Source organism: Aquarana catesbeiana, linkage group LG02, assembly GCF_042186555.1.
Source record: "Aquarana catesbeiana isolate 2022-GZ linkage group LG02, ASM4218655v1, whole genome shotgun sequence".
Lineage (NCBI taxonomy): Eukaryota > Metazoa > Chordata > Amphibia > Anura > Ranidae > Aquarana > Aquarana catesbeiana.
Window position 1 is genome coordinate 327,332,198 of NC_133325.1, and position 19,545 is coordinate 327,351,742.

A 19,545-nucleotide genomic window follows, 5' to 3' on the forward strand; every position below is an offset into this window, starting at 1 on the left:
TAAATTTGGATTTGGCCCTAGTTTAAATCCTGTCTAGAGATGCTATATGCTAATCTGCGAGTGAGAATTTGTACTAACAGCACCCTATCAACTCTTTTTCCCTGGGGCGGCGTGGAACACGACAGGGGTGCCCATTGTCCCCTGGACTATTTGCCCTAGCTCTAGAACCCCTGGCTATCCTCATAAGAGCACATAGGGGGTTGAGGGGTATATAAGAGCAGATAGGAGGGTGAGGGGTATATCTGTGAGTTCAATAGAAGAATATGCAGACAACACCCTACTTTACCTTGAAGATGCTTCATTATTTCTGCACTCCACACTGGCCCTGTTTGTTCAATTTAGCCGGTACTCAGGTATCTGTATAAATTGGGACAAGTCCATTCTGTTCCCACTGCACCCCTCAGTCTCTCGTGCTGATACCCATCCTCCCCTCCAGTGGGTGGATGGGTTCACGTACCTGGGGATTAAGGTGACTGGCAAAATGGATGAATATGTAGAGAAAAATATACACCTATACAACCTTAGGACACAACTTACTGCCAAACGTGCAGAGTGGCGTACTCTCCCATTGACCCTTGTGGGTTGGGTCAACTTACTAAAGGTGATGTATCTACCCAAATTTTTTTTATTCTTTTCGGAATACTCCCTCACATATCCCTAAAACTTTTTTGGGGAGGCTGGAGGGAGTGATGGGGGCGGGGAGACCGCCCAGAGTGGCGAAGCGCATACTGTACCTTCTCTTGCCTGGAGGGGGATTGGCACTCTAGAACTTCCACTATACACTATACTACTGGGGGGCTGTCCTTGTTACGGTGCGGTGGTGGTTCTCTCAGCCTAAACAGAATCCGGCGGTTATCTTAGAGGCAGGTATTCTGGGATCCTATGCAGAGCAGAGTAACTTGGTGTTTCAGGGAGTTAGGGCACACCCCTCTTTGATGGCTTTCATGAAGACTACAATAAAGGTTTGTCAGGATGCTAGGGCGATCTACAGGAAACCCTCTCATGTATTTCCTCCTAACACACCCCTTTGGGGAAAACCAATGCTCCCACACATGAATACTGTCCCTGACCCCTCCATGTCGGCCAAGAAGGGGATCACTACTTTAAAGCATGTGATTCTGAATGGTAGACTCATGTCCTTCCAGGAACTGAGGAGATTTTACTCACTTCCTGGATCCTTTCAGTTTAGGTACTGGCTATTGAGACATGCCTTTGGGGCACAGTTCGTAGAACTGGTGGTCCTTGAGTCATATTCCATTGAACGCCTCCTAACCTTTGGAGTGATGGGGAGACCCTTATCTTCCCTCTACTCATACCTGATGGTGTCTTACGACACCAAACCGTCACGCTCTCTGGATAAATGGAAGATGTATATTCCAAACCTAGATGATGACATTTGGGAGGATTGTGTGTCCTCCTTTATTCCCTCTATGATAGCAGCCAAAGACATATTCATACAATTCAAGTTTCTCCACAGGGTCTACTACACCCCACAGAGATTGTCCCGTATATACCCTCAGATGGAGCCGACATGCCCTTGATGTACACGAGAAATAGGCTCTTTCTGGCATATGGTCTGTCGTGCTGTAAACTTCGTCCATACTGGGAGGCAGTAGCCATGTCTTTGAGTGACCTGTTTGGCACAAATGTACCACTGGACCCTCTGGTTATGCTATTGGGTCATTTGGAGGAGGTAGAGGGGGACAGATATACTAAGCTCTGTATAACCTTCTGTCTGTTTTGCGCCATAAGGGAAATACTTTTAAGGTGGAAATCAGTGGAACCTCCCACCCCTGCCTCATGGCGACAATCGATGAATGCAGTACTGTCCTTATATAGACTCACGTATGAAAGCAGATAGTGTCCAGGTAACTTTGATAAGGTCTGGTCTGGCTGGATATATGCATGTGGATCGCATAATTAGGTTGGGAGGTTCTCCTTTTCCTCAGCCCTCCCTCCTCCTCCCCTCCCTTCAGAGATTCTCTGTGCGGTGGGACTCTTCCCCATCTCTTCCTCCCCCCCCCCCCACCACTGATTTCCAGCCTTTCGGGGTTTATTTGCTGGTCATAAGGAATTGGGATACTGTTCAATTTTTGTGAGATAGGACATGCTCCCTTTTACCATGGTTAGATGTTCTTTAAGTCCTGTATGGTTTGTTCTTTGGGGATTGCATCCCCTATGGGAATAAATGTTGTTGGTGAATATTTTGTCATGTACTGTGTTGTCTTCAGCCACATCTCTTGTATTGCTGATTTGTTTATAAAAAATTCTGTTAAAAAAAAAATGAATACACATCTGGTACTCGCAGCAAGCTTTCATAATACAACTATCTTCTACTACTATCTTGTAAGAGAGTTCTGCACCATGTGGTTCTAGAGTTTCAAAACGAGAAAATGGCATTACTGTGGCACAAGCTTGTAAGCCAAGGCTTGTTGGTGTATGTATGAAAAGGAATCGGGGATTTCTAAATGCTGTTGTAAAGGCTGTTTTTTTTGTTTTGTTTTTCATTAAAATAAAAAAGTTGTACTCGCCTGCTCTGTTCAATGGTTTTATTTAGAGCAGCCCCAAACCTCCTCTTCTAGGGGCCCCCACTGGTGATCTTGGCTCCATTTCTTCGGTTTCCACCCCCAGAGCAAGTATTTGCTATGGGGGCAGTAGTGCAATCTTGCTCTCGAGCCAGGCTGTGTGCATCTATTGATGTGCACAGCGTGGCTTGACCTCAGTGTCCTGTTCTCTGCTCACAGCATTTGACTGACAGCAGTGTGAGCCAAGATTGTGGGAGCATGGGGCGAAGAGTGGAGACCAGGAGATGGGCACAGAGCTGGATCAATACAGGACTCAAATAAGTATTTAGAGGGGGAGAAGGGCACAGCAAGTAGCAAAACTTTTTTTTTACCTTAAAGCGGAGTAAACTTAACCCTTAATAACCAGGCCATTTTTTGTGACACGGCACTGCGTTACTTTAACTGACAATTGCGCAGTCATGCAACGCTGTACCCAAATAAAATTGATGTCCTTCTATTCCCAAAAATAGAGCTTTCTTTTGGTGGTATTTGATCACCTCTGCATTTTGTTTTTTTGCATTGTAAATAAAAAAATAGTGACAATTTTGAAAAAAAAAAATATTTTTTACTTTCTGCTATAAAACACACCCAATAAAAAAAATGTAAAAAAAATTGAATTTCTTCATCAATTTAGGCCAATATGTATTCTGCTACATATGTTTGGTAAAAAAATCCCAGCAAGCGTATATTGATTGGTTTGCACAAAAGCTATAGTGTCTACAAACTATGGGATATATTTATGGCATTTTTTTTTTTAATAGAAATGGCAGCGATCAGCTATTTTTAGTGGGACTGCGACATTACGGCTGACAAATCGGACACCTAACTGACACTTTTATCACTTTTTTCGGAACCAGTGACATTATGGCAGTGATCAGTGCTAAAAATATGCACTGGTACTGTACTAATGCCACTGGCAGGGAAGGGGTTAACACGAAAGGGTTACATTTGTCCCTAGGAGGTGCTTGCTAACTGTGTGGGGGATGGTCTGACTGGATGAAGACAGAGATCGATGTTCCTGCTTGTCAGGAACACAATACCTCTATCTTCTTCCCTATCAGAATGACAATCTTTTATTTAGCTTTCAGAAAATAATAAATAGGCTTCAATAAATTGCAAATATAAATTCAATGTCTGATTGTTACAAATTCTATAACTAATAGGAATGAAAAGTTATCTAAGATATTGGAAATTACTTAAGGGCTTTAAAAACTAGACCTCTCTGCCAAGGTTGCCAGCTCTACCACCCTCTTTCATGGAGTTACACTTGATTCTGCATTAGTTAAAGTCAATTAAAAATCATAATATGGGGTACGAGACCTCTTGTACTTGCTATAACAAGTGACCAAAGATCGGATGTACAAGTAAAGAATGAAACTATTATAAAAAAAATAAAACCTTCAGTGATCTTACCCTAGTAAAACCTACCAAAAACTGAAAAAACTTTCTGAGAGGACTGATTCCATAATGTTTTATACAAAGTGTACATTATGCATAAAAAATGTTACTTTATGATGTAACTTTTTCCCAGTGTGACAAGCTAGCTACAGTTCTAATGAGGCTGTCTTTAACGTGATATTCTCTTTCTTTGCCAGAATATTTCTCAGTTGCCATGTGGAAGAGCGCTGTATACCTATGAAGGAAAGGAACCTGGGGATCTGAAGTTCAACAAGGGTGACATCATTATTCTGAGACGGAAGGTGGATGAGAACTGGTATCATGGAGAGTTAAATGGAAACCGTGGATTCTTCCCTGCCAGCTACATCCAGTGCATCAAACCACTTAACCAGCCTCCTCCACAAGGAAAAGCACTTTATGACTTTGAGATCAAGGATAAAGATCAAGATAAAGATTGTTTAACATTCACCAAGGTATGGAAATTAGTTTTATGGGTATTTGACAAGTATACTATATTATACTGACTTCAACATACAAGTTCTATACTCAGTGCTAAGATTTATAAAGTTATTTGTACCAGATCAATTTCAAAACTTCTTGGTTAATATTACTTTAAATCAGGTTAAACAGCACTGACTATATGCAGGCATCCAAGGTGCTTGCTCCAAATCCTCTTGTGTAAGACAGGAAAGCCTCCCCATCTCATAAGGGTTACATTATCGGTGTCTGTGCTGTCATTGGTTGGGGGAAGGTACAGTAGGAACCAGGGAATAGCTTTGTAGAGAATGCAAGACCTCAGTTACAGTTTGCTTGCAGGATAAGAGGCTCTCTGTAGATTATTTAAAGGTTAAAGAAGTACTAGCAGTCACCTTGATAGGGCTGTAGAAAAGAGCTTGTGTACATTTTTTAAACTTTGGTAACCCAGACAGGTCCACTTTAAATGATGTGTATGAAAACATACACTACATTGTCAAAGGTTTTGGGACACCTGCCTTTACACGCACATGAACTTTAATGGTATCTCAGTCTTAGTCCGTAGGGTTCAATATTGAGTTGGCCCACTCTTTGCAGATATCACATCTTCAACTCTGTTGGGAAGGCTGTCCACAAGGTTTAGGAGTATATCTATGGGAATGTTTGACCATTCTTCCAGAAGCGCATTTGTGAGGTCAGGTACTGATGTTGGACGAGAAGGGCTGGCTCGCAGTCTCCATTCTAATTCATCCCAATGGGGTTAAGGTCATGACTCTGTGTAGGCCAGTAAAGTTCCTTCACCCCAAGCTCACTCATTCATGTCTTTATGGACCTTGTTTGTGCACTGGTGCACAGTCATGTTGGAACAGAAAGGGGTCATCTGCATACTGTTCCCACAAAGTTGTGAGTAAGAAATTGTCCAAAGTGTCTTGGTATGTTGACACCTTAGGAGTTCACTTCACTGGAACTTAGGGGCCAAGCCCAATCCCCCAAAAACAACCCCCCACCATAATCCCCCCTCCACCAAATGATTTGGAACAGTGCACTAAGCAAGGTCCATAAAGACATGGATAAGCGAGTTTGGGGAGGAGGAACTTGACTGGCCTGCACAGAGGCCTGATCTCAACCCGATAGAACATCTTTGGAATGAATTAGAGTGGAGACTGCAAGCCAGGCCTTCTTGGCCACATCAGTGCCTAACCTCACAAATGCGCTTCTGGAAGAATGGTCAAACATTCCCATAGACACACTACTAAACCTTGTGGACAGACTTCCCAGAAGAGGTGAAGCTGTTATAGCTGCAAATGGTGGGCCAACTCAATATTGAACCCTAAGGACTAGGATGCCATTAAAGTTTATGTGCGTGTAAAGGCAGGTGTCCCAATACTTTTGACAATATAATGTAGTTGTGGATATGCATTTACAGTTTTTGTTTTTTTTAACTAAATATTACAATCTGCAAGTTACATAATTAAAACTGAAAGCTGAAAAAAGTGTTATCTGGGACAACACATTGCAACCGAAAAAAACAGAAAAAATTATTTTTAGTTTTAGTTGGACACATGGCACTGTGTGGGCACAAATAGGGTGAAGCAGGACACCAGGTTAATGGCAACAAGGCATTTCTCGTGAACATAGTGCCGATTATACTACAGCTATTCCTAGACAGAATTAAGAAATACTGGGCAGGTAGACTTTTTCTATAGGACTGAACACTACACTGTGCACACAGAATTGGGGATAACTTGCCGCCCTATTAGATAAGGGAGTAGAAGTAGGCTCTCAGTGCTGAACAGTTTATGAATATCGATAAACTACCCCAGGGTGTTAAAAGGGAAACAAGGCACAGTAATTGGTCCAACTAGCTATGCCTTTTTTTTACCAGTGTTGTTGACCAATGAAAAGTGAGAACTCTATAATTTAGCTTAAAGAAAGTTTATCGCTTTTAGCAGAACTGAAAAGGAATGTACGGAGAATAGGTGTCTCTTTGAATCATAATTTCAATAGATATAGCCAATTGACATCCTGCATGGAAGATGTATAAGGCTAGGAACAGACTAAAATATTGTTGAAAATACCAGAAGGAGATTGAGTAACATAAAGGCAAGCAGCAAAAAAAAAAAGCAGAGTAGAGCATTGTACATTGCAGAGCAAAGACAAGGTGAGATCAGACGCTTTAGTGACAAATCTCATCTTGGAAGGTCAGCCTCAGTACAATGAACAGGCCAGAAGTTTAATTGGGGAAAACTTTCAAAAGCTGAGCTGCTGATCAAGTGAATCTGAAAGACAAGCCAGAGACCAGATAGAATTAAATAAAACGACTAGTATGTGACTGTAAAAAAAAGAATTCTGAGGAAAAAAAAAACATCAATTGTAGGCAATTCTTTAGCAAAAGCATAAATACCGAGAAACAAGACTAAAGGTTATACGTAAATATGGTTAAATTTAGCTTGTCCTTCAAATAACTGCATCTATTGGTGCAACGCTTTATTTTATGTGCTCTAATGGAAAAAGTTACTGTAAGATTGGGTTTATTTAAGTAGAGTGTCTGTCTGGTAACACTGTATATATAATCTTGCCTAGCCTAGTAAATGCCAGATGTATCCGTGTATACAATCTACACTAAGGCTGTATACATCCCCATATTTATGTTATAACACATGGCAGACCAATATTATAAATTACTAGAAAAGCTATTGCATGCTACAGTTCTCAAAGGCCACATATCGACCAGGATTTTTATGGACACACGATCGCTTGGTTTAGTGGCAAACTGATTAATCTCTGTAAACCTAAAACATTGGAAAGATTGTGGCCCTTTTGAGGACAGGAGTTACCGCAGCACCAGAGGCGGCTCTAGGCTTTGTGAGGCCTTAGGCAAAACTTAGACATGAGGCCCCACTCACGCTCATAACGGGAAAATTAATTCAAGCGATACAAATTAACTGTGTGTAACAGATAAAGTGCGCAACAAAAAATCAATTAATTAAATGGAAAAAATTGAATAAAAAAACTCCCTGCATTTATAAAAATGCAAAACGTGATATAGCCATATAATTGAGGTACAATATTAACGTGTAGATTGTAGTCCACAGAGTGCTTCAATTGGTGCAAATAAAAGTGCCGGACATTCAGTAGATCAATCAGTTGTTCTGTTCAGCAAAAAACAAATCAATCAGCGCCGCTTACCGGAATTGTTGGATCTCAAATTATAGAGATCAGAAGGGCACACACAGGGGGGAATCACTCAGCCGAGGAAAGCACATCCACAGACTCATCTAGCAACGGGATCCTCTCTCCTATAGCGAACGCTCCAATAATGCGATATTCCTCACAGGTAAGGCAGACCTGATGCATTTCCCCATACATATGCGTCGGGTGGAGCTACAGGTCTTGACGTCACCACGCATCAACTGGCTGGCTTGAGCCGCGGCTGTTTTGAAATGTACTGAAGACCGTTATTTGGATGTTAGTGCCTATGATTGTGAATACATCTTTTTAAAGTGGAGTACTGCACCATGAAGACTCATCTTTTTATCTTATGGAATACCCCACGGTTGGAGATTACTTGGAGAAAAGTTTTCTGCCTTATCTGTTAGGAATATTGCATTATTGCAGAGTTGGCACTTTAGGAGAGAGGATCCCGTTACTGGATGAGTCTATGGATGTGCTTTCCTCGGCTGAATGATCCCCCCTGTGTGTGCCCTTCTGATCTCTATAATTTGCGATCCAACAATTTCGGTAAGTGGCACTGATTGATTTGTTTTTTGATGAACAGAACAATTGATGGATCTACTGAATGTCTGGCACTTTTATTTGCACCAATTGAAGCACTTTATGGACTACAATCTAAACGTTAATATTGTACCTTAATTATATGGCTATATCACATGTTTTGCATTTTTATATATATATAGGGAGTTTTTTATTCAATTTTTTCCAATTAATACATTTTTGATTGCGCACTTTATCTGTTATACATATCTACCAGCTGAATATTGGGGGGATGGAGAATAAAATAAAGAAAGAAGGGGGGGAGAGAAAGAAAGAAAGAAAGAAAGAAAGAAAGAAAGAAAGAAAGAAAGAAAGAAAGAAAGAAAGAAAGAAAGAAAGAAAGAAAGAAAGAAAGAAAGAAAGGAAGGAAGAAAGAAAGAAAAAAAGGAAGGAAGGAAGGAAGGAAGGAAGGAAGGAAGGAAGGAAGGAAGGAAGGAAGAAAGAAAGAAAGAAAGAAAGAAAGAAAGAAAGAAAGAAAGAAAGAAAGAAAGAAAGAAAGAAAGGAAGGAAGGAAGAAAGGAAGGAAGAAAGGAAGAAAGGAAGAAAGGAGAAAGAAAGAAAGGAAGATGGAGAAAGAAAGAAAGGAAGATGGAGAGAGTGGGATGGAAGGAGAAAGAAAGAAAGGAAGATGGAGACAAAGAGAGAGAGAGTGGGATGGAAGGAGAAAGAAAGAAAGGAAGATGGAGACAAAGAGAGAGAGAGTGGGATGGAAGGAGAAAGAAAGAAAGGAAGATGGAGAAAGAAAGAAACAAAGAGAGAGAGAGTGGGATGGAAGGAGAAAGAAAGAAAGGGGGAGCAGGAGGACACAGCACGGGGGGGGTGGTAAATGGACACAATACAGGGGCAGGATACAGTACAGGGGGACCAGAAGAGCACAGTACAGGGGGTAGGTAAGTGGACACGGTACATGGGGCAGGAGGGTACAGTACAGGGGGGAGCAGGAGGGCACAGTACATGGGTTGGTAAGTGGGCACAGTACAGGGGGCAGGAGGGTACAGTATAGGTGCAGTATTGAATAATACAGATATGGTCTCCTCAAGCAGAGCTGCGCAGGGAAGCTGCTCTCACAGATTCTACCTGTCACTGGGCTAAATCTACAACTGGAATGACAACTCCCCCTGTACCTTCCCCTCCAGAGTTTCTGGCTTTCTTCCGGCACTTTGCAGGGGTTAAGGAAGGACCCTGAGGTGAAGCATCTTATTACTGCTGCTGCTTATGTGGGTGGCATGTGTACTGCTCCCAGGGCTGCTGATAGGGCAGTACAACCGGCCCTGTTGTACCGGCCCCAGCCACATCAGCTCCACAAGGGGGCCCAGCAGTTCATTTCTGCATGTTAAAGGAAATAGGACTTTCTAAACTTTTCCCAAACTTTTAATTGCTTGGGGGTGTATGTACATTTTCCTGGGCCCCATGAGGTCAACAGAGGGTCCCAGAAGGTGAGTGCAAGGGATGGACTTTTTCTTCATTTTCGGGGGGTGCATGTGTATGCTATAGTCCTGCGGTTGCTCTGTTACCTGCTGCCCCCTGCCTTCCCTGGTGGAAGGATACAGTAATACTTCGCTCAACTCCCTCCTCTCATCCTCAGATGCTGAGACTTGTGTGAGGTGACAGGCGGCTCAGCAGCTGACAGGGAGCAGCAGGAGGACAGCGTGGCTGCACTGGACACAGGCAGTGAAGAAGAAAGGATAGAGCCCTCATTGTGTCCTATAATCACACAGGCAGCACAGTCAGCAGGTGCCTTGTCACAGTGTGTCACGTGGCTGCTGGGGGTGCCGACTTTATTAAGCTATGGCTGTACGGAGTGTTACAAACTGTAACAGTACAGCCATAACAAAGTCAGCACCAAGAGCCATGTGACACACTGTGACAGGGCACCTGCTGACTGTGCTGCTTGTGTGATTTTTATTCTGATGATCATAGGACACAATGAGATGCTACTTTACAATTGCGTTTGGGGGTGGGGGGATGTTGTAGTAAACAAGTGCAACTGAACTGCTTTTTTACCACCCCCACCCACCAACACTCCCCTTTAACCGCTTCCCACCCAGCGATGCACTGATACGTCGCTGGATTGGAAGGGTAAAATCTTGGTTATCGCTGCAGTAATGATCACAATATTTTTAGCTACAGTGATTTTGCACAAAGTGTAAGTATTCCTAGTGGCTAAGAAGTCACTGGAATACTTTTATAGGTTGCGGAAGGAGGTCCCTCCCCCCTCCCACCATGACCTTTACCGGGCTCCCCCAAGCGATCGGGAACTCCGGTAAGAATGCGACCACAGCATTCGGTTCCTGGGACACACTGATGTTGTTCCTCTCACTGTGTGACATCATTTCCCGGTTTCTATCTTATGTAACCAAGCCGTTACCAGTTTGAACAAGCATCTGATCATACTGATTTTTGTTTGATCAGATGCATTGGAGACCAGAGGAGAGACATGGGGTATAAGAGATGCCAGAAGTCTCCATAAGACCCCTTTCACACCAAGGCGTTTTTGCAGTGTTTTAGTGCTAAAAATAACGCTATTAAAACGCTCATAAAACGCTCCCCACGCATCTCAATGGACCCTTTCACATTGAGGCGTTGCGCTGGCGGGGCGTTGAGAAAAGTCCTGCAAGCAGCATCTTTGGAGCAGCTTTTGGGCGTTGAAAAAAGCGCTTCAAAAACGCCCCTCTCCATTGAAATGAATTGAAAAACGCCTGAATAGCGCCTATAATCCGCCCTGAGCTGTAGAAAATTCACATGATCTCACAAAAAGGTAAACATGCAAGCAGAAAAGAGAGCATCTACAACAGGACTGAACTTGTGGAAAGGTCAGAATGATTAAACAGACCAAAGTGGCAAAAAAACAAAAAAGCCCCCATTCCCTCATGCTCTTGCTCAGTTGCAAATGTGCACGTTGGTCCCGCAAGCATATGTAAATGATGACAAACCTGCATTTTGTTTTGAGGCGGGGTCAGGGGTTGGCTCGAGGGTGGGGTTGAAGGGGGCCCCATCAGGTAGGCTGTACATAATTTCTAACAGCAGCCCTGAATGCGCCAATCAAATGGGATGAATAGGAGAGGAGGGTCAGCAGGGATTGGCCCAGTACACATCCTGCTTACACTAGCAGCAGTAGTAAGATGTTCTGCCTCAGGGTTCTTTCTTAGGAGTGGGGGTGGGGCTAGGGACCATGGGGTAGAGGAGAAAGAGGAGAGGTGGAGAAAGAAAGAAAGAAAGAAAAAAGGGAGGGGTGGAGAAAGAAAGAAAGAAAGAGGGGGATGGAGGAAAAAAGAAAGAGAGAGGGATAGAGAAAGTCAGAATGAAAGAGAAAAAAAGAAGGAAAAAGTAAGCAAGAAAGAGGGGGATGGAGGGAGAAAGAAAGAGAGAGGGATAGAGAAAGTCAAAATGAAAGAGAGAGGGATGGAGGAAGTCAGAATGAAAGAGAGAGGGATGGAGGAAGTCAGAATGAAAGAGAGAGGGATGGAGGAAGTCAGAATGAAAGAGAGAGGGATGGAGGAAGTCAGAATGAAAGAGAGAGGGATGGAGGAAGTCAGAATGAAAGAGAGAGGGATGGAGGAAGTCAGAATGAAAGAGAGAGGAATGGAGGAAGGCAGGGCACCCCTTACATCGGTGTATTCCCTGGGAGGCAGGAGGGACAGGGTGGATGGATGGATCAGACTCCATCATTCCTTTTTGGTTGCTGGGATTGAAACTACATGCCCACACATTTACTTCTTCAGAACATTGCTGGGGAGTGTGGGTGGGGCAGACACACGAGGAGAGGACATGAGGAGGAGGAGCAGAAGCAGCTCTCTCTCCTCTCCTGTCTGTTTGTGTGGGCGGGGGGGTTGGGAAGGGGGGAGAACTGGCAGCTCTGGCTCTGCTGAACGGCTGCTGGGCTGAGATCTAGGGCTGTCGATGAGCTCTGATCACCCAGTAAACTCTTCCCACTCGCAGCCTGTTTTCTGTCCCTGTAGCAGGAAGTAGAGTCTGCACTGTGCTAATGGCGGGGGATCTCTGCTGCTAGCAGAGGCGGCTCTTTAATTAGGCAAACTAGGCGTCCACAAGGCCCCTGTGAGCGTGACCGCCTAATTAAAGAGCCGCCTCTGTGCAGCACTGCTGCTAAATACTGTAAAAAGTTCCAGAAATGGGCAAATAAAAGCATGGGTAGCCAGTTTTTGATGTAAGCACTAATAGGGCTTGATTTACTAAAGACAAATAGACTGCACACTTTGCACTCTACTGTGCACTCTACAAGTGAAGTTGCTCCAGAGCTTAGTAAGTGAGGTAAAGTTTTATTTCACTAAAAGTACTCAATCACGTGCAAGGAAAAAGAAAAAACTGCACTTTTGTTTGCACATGATTGGATGATGGAAGTCAGCAGAGCTTTTGCTCATTTACTGATCTCTGGAGCAACTGCTCTTGCAGAGTGCATGGGGAAAAGATACTCTTTAGCCCAGGTTCACACTGAGCTGCAGGAATGAAGCCGCGTGAGTTCAGCTGAACTCGCACAATTTCAAACATGTCAAATGCCAAATCGCATTTCAAAACGCTCCAGTGTGAACCAGGGCTTAGGGGCCTTTGTTGTAGTTACAATGAACAAAGACAATTACAAAACACCTACTTTGATCTTCTGATTGAAATGAAGCTAATGTTCTTTTCAGGGGAACGTTGATCAAAACTATATTTGTATAGCAGTAGATGGATATTTCTTAATTACTACAGCTAGATTTTATGTTGTACTCCTTTTAATGAGAATCCATATTTCAATGAGGCAAAATAAAATAAAATAACACATTTATTATTGAGTATTCAGCTCAGCTGAGTCATCAACCAAATGGCCTTCCCAAGACAGATGTAAAAAGCTAACATGAGTTTCCCATTTTCCACGTGTGGTTACCAGACTTATCCTGATGGCATTGGAATTAAACCCACATAATAGAATCTCTCCCAGAAAATAGGTTTTCCTAAATAGCAGTACTGTGCATGTTATTGGGCAAGAGAGCACAACAAATGGGAAAGCAATTACTAAACCCATTTGCAGTCTAGGACATGATGAATCATTTTAGTGAGAACTTACCTTACGCATTGAGATTGTATTGCATGTTTTCTGCTCTAATTTTATGATGTTTAGTTTATACACACGGGCAGATTGAAAAAAAATGGCTAGCGGTAAAAAATAAAACATCCAGGGATTTCAAGTAATTAGTGAAAAGGGTACTTGTAACTTATTTACCAATGAATTGATGTAATTTTTACTCTAGTCTACAAACTGTAGTTCTTCATAGGTTAGTCAGGTTTAAAAAAGACACAAGTCCATCTAGTTCAACCAATAAAAAAAAAAAAACTCCGTATTTAAAGGTAACATGACAGAATATAAATACACATAGTAAAGCAAAGACGGGAATAAAGCTTCAAAAATTATTTATAATCAAAAACCTGGCAAACACCAGTTTTCAAAATCACACCCTGATAGATTCTTGCTTTTTTTTTTTAAATGAGTCCAATACTTTTTCTCATCACATATCTGATTTTGCAGAACCTGCAAGCTTTTAATTTGAGACAACTTTGAGACACAATCCTGTTTATGGCAGGCTTGGTTCTGTTTTTGATACATTCCAAATCTTCGCTCCATTTTTTTTTAACTCCAGGTCTCACTATGTAGTCTCTGTGACACCTGTTATGTTTTCTCATGCATGGTCAGAAATGACAGTGATCCTCTGTTTGTCATAGTAAAGTGTGATATATACCGTTATATGAAATAAATTGCAAACAGAACACAGCTCATTATTTGCTGCTAAAGGATTAACTCCACTTTTTTGGCAGGTATTATAGGGTGTATCAAATTTATTATATTGCGAGCTAGACTTTTTGGGGGGGAGGGCCTTGTGTTTTCAAAAAAGCCCATTATTTTTTTTTTTGTTCAATAATTTTTTTATAAATTTTTCCCAAGTAATTTTTGTTTCCAAAAAATAAAGTATGGTTAGTTATATTGCAGAACATGAGTTATTTGACTTTGTACAACATATGCCATCAATGGGAAATACTTGAACTAAGCAGTAACAACTACAGTAATTCTGTAAAGCAATGCAAAGAATAGAGAGTCAACATACGACGTGGTTCCAAAAAGAAAAAGAGAGATGAGGGTAGAGGGTAGAGGGAAGAGAGGAGAGGGTTAGCTTGTCAATTCCATGCCTTCTTCACTACCAACATAGGAAGAAAGTAAAGAGAGAGATAAGGGGAAAGGGGTGGGGCGAGGGGAGTTGTACTGTATATGGGACAGAAGAGCAGTGGGACCCAAGTGGCTAAAAGGTGTCAATAATCATAGGGTTAATGAGCCAGCGCAAAAATTAGGTGGATAATAAGACACTATCTATGGCTCCCAAACCTTCTGGATTTTTGCCATTGTATCAGTTTGTTTAGCAGTGAACCTTTTAGAAAGCCAATTATTTTAATGTTTAGTTTTTTTTATGTGACTTTCTCATTTTTCTCTTTTTGCTCTTACATTTCTCCATTGTTGAAAATCAGGGAAATGTGTAATTCACTATAGTCACTCAGACTTCTTGATTAGAGACTCTTGATATAACAGCGTAGATAGTGCATTTTTCCCATTGAGTCAGTCTTGATTGACACATGAATTGAGAGAGATGAACTGTAAAGCACAACTATTATGTAGTGCAACAAAGTGGGAAGCAGAGTCTGATTATGTAATGGGCAGTCATGTATTTCCACATGAACATATATAATTACCACGTAAGCATAGAAGTTTTTTTACATCTTTACTGCACATTGATAAAATTGTTCGCATAGCACTCATCTCTTTCAACCGCATATCTAAAAATGTAAATACTCCCCCAGTTATAAATGAATTTTAACTCTGGACAACTGGGTTGACTCACACAAACACATTGATGTTATGTGACGTCATATCGTAACACCATGCACTGTTTAATGCGTTCATTTAGAATGGCACCACATTGCACAAGCAAAGTAGCCTGCAATGCACCCCTGCTGCAGCACACCACAACAATAATGCTGCAGGGATGTTTTTTCTCCTGTTACTGTGCAATGGCAGCCCATTTGGAATGAGACAGTTGTGTTAAATCAAAGCACACTAGCTCTCGAAATAACAGGTGTACAGTAGTGCACCTCAATGGAAACACATGTGTAAAGGGGCCTTTAAAGAAGAATTCCAGGTATGGATATTTTATACATCGTTACATTGGTCCAGCTTGCAACTATGCATTTACCATACCTGATCAATGGCCACTTGGCATGGGTGCCATTCAGAGAATGTTTTGGATTTTCTGAATGTATGCAAAGTGTTCTCTGATTGGAACATGGGAAGTGGTGCGGTGGTGATGTTGTGCTCTCAACCCTGTCCAATCAGAGAATGATTTGCATTCATTTGGAAACGGCAAAGCATTCTCTGAATGGCACCCATGCCGAGTTACCAACCTCCTATGTTCACAATGCAGCAGGACAGCCACTCAACATGGGATCCAGAAGCAAGTGGAGATCATTGGAGTAGCACTGTCTACTTCAGTGATTTCCAGGTTCCAAGCTTGACCAATGTAACTACAGTATCTCACAAAAGTGGGTAAACCCCTTACATTTTTTTAAATCAAACAAGGTTTTATTGATCAACTGGGGCATACATAATATGTTTGCGGTAACACATGAACATGGTAACAGTACATTCATTGTTGTAAGTTCCGTACTTGTGATACTGGGTATAAAATACTTGTCATGTGGGGATATTCAGAGTATATACATTTGACACATGTAACCATACATCTAAAAATAGATCACCCTGTACCCATTTAGTTACGTTAGACACAGGTAGCAGATTCTTGTAGCCAACGATCCCATATTTTATTGTACTTGGTCGGGCAACCTCTATTAATATATATGCATTTCTTGTATGGTAATGTATTATTCACCTCCACCTTCCATTCCACCATTTTAGGAGGTAGGAGGCACTTGTCTCATCCATTTTTTTGGCAATAACCTTTCTTGCTGCGAAAAGTGTTTCATGTAGAAATGTTTTGGTGTATTTATCAATTGTATCTGGTATTATACCTAGGAGACATTGTTTTGGGTCTAGGGCTAAGGGTGATCCCATTGTGTCATGTAGAAATGTCACTATTTGTTCCCACAGGCCTTAAATCTTAGGGCACGTCCAGATCAAGTGAAAGAACGTGCCCGTCTCCCTCCCACACATCTGACATGTGGTGGGTTGTGTGCGTTTATATCTTGCCACTCGAAGGGGTGTAAGATATGCCCTGTGAAGTATGTAGAGCTGCGACAAGCGGTCTGATAATTTAGGGGACACAGTTTTGCAGGACTCCAATGCCTCCCCAAACCCCTTACATTTTTGTAAATATTTTATTATATCTTTTCATGTGACAACACTGAAGAAATGACACTTTGCTACAATGTAAAGTAGTGAGTGTACAGCTTGTATAATAGTGTAAATTTGCTGTCCCCTCAAAATAACTCAACACAGCCATTAATGTCTAAACCAATGGCAACAAAAGTGAGTACACCCCTAAGTGAAAATATCCAAAGTGGGCCCAATTAGCCATTTTCTAACACCGATACTTTTGCGGTGTGATTTGAGCCCATACAAAATAAATGGGCTCAAATCCCACTGCTAAGTATCGCAGGTGATTTCAACAGGAATGCAGCGACTTCCTGACCGAATTACATGCAGTTTCCCGCACCGCCCCTATGTGAACCCAGGGTTGTCATAGTGACTTCAGCCTGGGTTCACACATGAGCGTTGTGGGAAACTGCATGCGATTTAGGCAGGAATCAAATCGCATGTGATCCTTTGCAGTGCAAAGCCCATTCATTTTGTATGGGCTCAAATCGCACCACAAAGGTATCGGTACTCATTATTGGTACTCGTACTTGCTGGTAAAAAATTATATCGGTGCAAACCTAATATAAGTACCAAAAAGTGGGGGTTAACACCCCTATTAATTAGTACAAAAAAAATCACACACACAATAAAAAAAAATTTCGACTGTTGGATCTCAACAAGTTATGGATAGGAAAGAATCCATAAAGGGTAACTCCACTTTTGTGGGAAAAAAATAGCAAATAAATAAATATATATATCGTATACAATTGAATGTTATTAAAATGACCTTTCCATTTCCATCTGCTGCACTGTAATTATCTGTAAAATTCAATGTAACATGGCAACCTTGAGGCCTGAACTTCCCCAGAAAAGCATTTCCTACTTGTGTGATTGGCTCACTGATTCTCCCAGAAGTCTGTACCAAGATGCAAGTCAGATTATAGGCATCCTCTGCAACAGACAAACTCATTTTTGGTGAGATGCTCCCAAAGGGTTAATCACTTCTGAAGGGATTCAGACCCAGCAACTTTTCACATTAGAACATCAGCTGATTAATAATGAAGAAAGCCATTCCCATTCGAATTCACTTTGCAAAGTGACATAACCAAACAAACAGCTTTTTCTTCAGAGCAGAAACAGATAGGAATTTACACCAAAGCTTGTTAACAATCCTAGCAATGTAGGGGATTGTCTTTTTCTACTCCACTCAGCAAAAGTGGAGTTACTCCATATATATATATATATATATATATATATATATATATACACATATATATATATATATATATATATATATATATATACATGTATATATATATGTTGAAGTGTAGAGGAGAACCGCACACAGCTTTCAATCTAGTGCCAGCAAACAGGTCCTCCCACCGACCTTGTATATATAAGAATAAAGTTCCAAAGGTTGCTGCACTTAAAAATTTGTTGCTTTATTCCATCAAATCTTTGGAAAAAGATTACAAAGCAAGTAATCTTGCAGTCGTTACAATCATCTGTTCAGACAAAGGTTACGTTTCGGGCTGATTTGTTCGCGCCCTTCCCTAGATCAGTCAGAACAGATCTGTGTTCTTTTTCCAAAGATTTGATGGAATAAAGCAACAAATTTTTAAGTGCAGCAACCTTTGGAACTTTATATATATATATATATATATATATATATATATATATATATATATATATACATACATACACACACACACTATATTTTCAAAAGTATTGGGATGCCTGGCTTTACAGTGCCCAAAGCAAGGTCCATAAAGACATGGATAAGCAAGTTTGGGGTGGAGGAACTTGACTGGCGTGCACAGAGTCCTGACCTCAACCCGATAGAACACCTTTGGGATGAATTATGCCCCGTACACAAGGTCGGACTTTGTTTGGACATTCCGGCAACAAAATCCATGGATTTTTTCTGACGGATGTTGGCTCAAACTTGTCTTGCATACACATGGTCACACAAAGTTGTCGGAAAATCCGATCGTTCTAAACACGGTGACGTAAAACACGTACGTCAGGACTATAAACGGGGCAGTGGCCAATAGCTTTCATTTCTTTATTTATTCTGAGCATGCGTGGCACTTCGTCTGTCGGATTTGTGTACACACGATCGGAATTTCCGACAACGGATTTTGTTGTCGGAAAATTTTATATCCTGCTCTCAAACTTTGTGTGTCGGAAAATCCGATGGAAAATGTGTGATGGAGCCTACACACGGTCGGAATTTCCGACAACAAGGTCCTATCACACATTTTCTGTTGGAAAATCCGACCGTGTGTACGGGGCATTAGAGCGGAGACTGCGAGCCAGACCTTCTCATCCAACATCAGTGCCTGACCTCACAAATGTGCTTCTGGAAGAATGATCAAACATTCCCATAGACACATTCCTAAACCTTGTGGACAGCCTTCCCAGAAGAGTTAAAGCTGTTATAGCTGCAAAGGGTGGGCCATCTCAATATTGAACCCTACAGACTTATGCCCCGTACACACAGTCGGATTTTCCGATGGAAAATGTGTGATAGGACCTTGTTGTCGGAAATTCCGACCGTGTGTTGGCTCCATCACACATTTTCCATCGGATTTTCCGACACACAAAGTTTGAGAGCAGGCTATAAAATTTTCCGACAACAAAATCCATTGGATCGTGTGTACACAAATCCGACACACAAAGTGCCACGCATGCTCAGAATAAATAAAGAGATGAAAGCTATTGGCTACTGCCCCGTTTATAGTCCCGACGTACATGTTTTACGTCACCGTGTTCAGAATGATCGGATTTTCCGACAACTTTGTGTGACCGTGTGTATGCAAGACAAGTTTGAGCCAACATCCGTTGGAAAAAAACATGGATTTTGTTGTCGGAATGTCCGATCAGTGTCCGACCGTGTGTACAGGGCGTAAGACTGGGATAATATAGTGTGTGGGTATATCATGTTTATCACTATGAATTATATTTCTCTAGACTTGGACTTCT

General features: G+C 41.7%; 1 protein-coding gene across 3 annotated transcripts in view; it reads left to right on the top strand.

Annotated features, from left to right (window-relative positions):
* Positions 1-19,545, top strand: part of SH3RF3 (SH3 domain containing ring finger 3) — a 606,895-nt gene that overhangs the window by 321,861 nt on the left and 265,489 nt on the right. For all 3 annotated transcript variants that reach the window (XM_073614818.1, XM_073614819.1, XM_073614820.1), the window contains exon 2: positions 4,160-4,435. In XM_073614818.1, the coding sequence (XP_073470919.1) occupies positions 4,160-4,435 (276 nt within the window). The remainder of the gene's footprint in view (positions 1-4,159; positions 4,436-19,545) is intronic.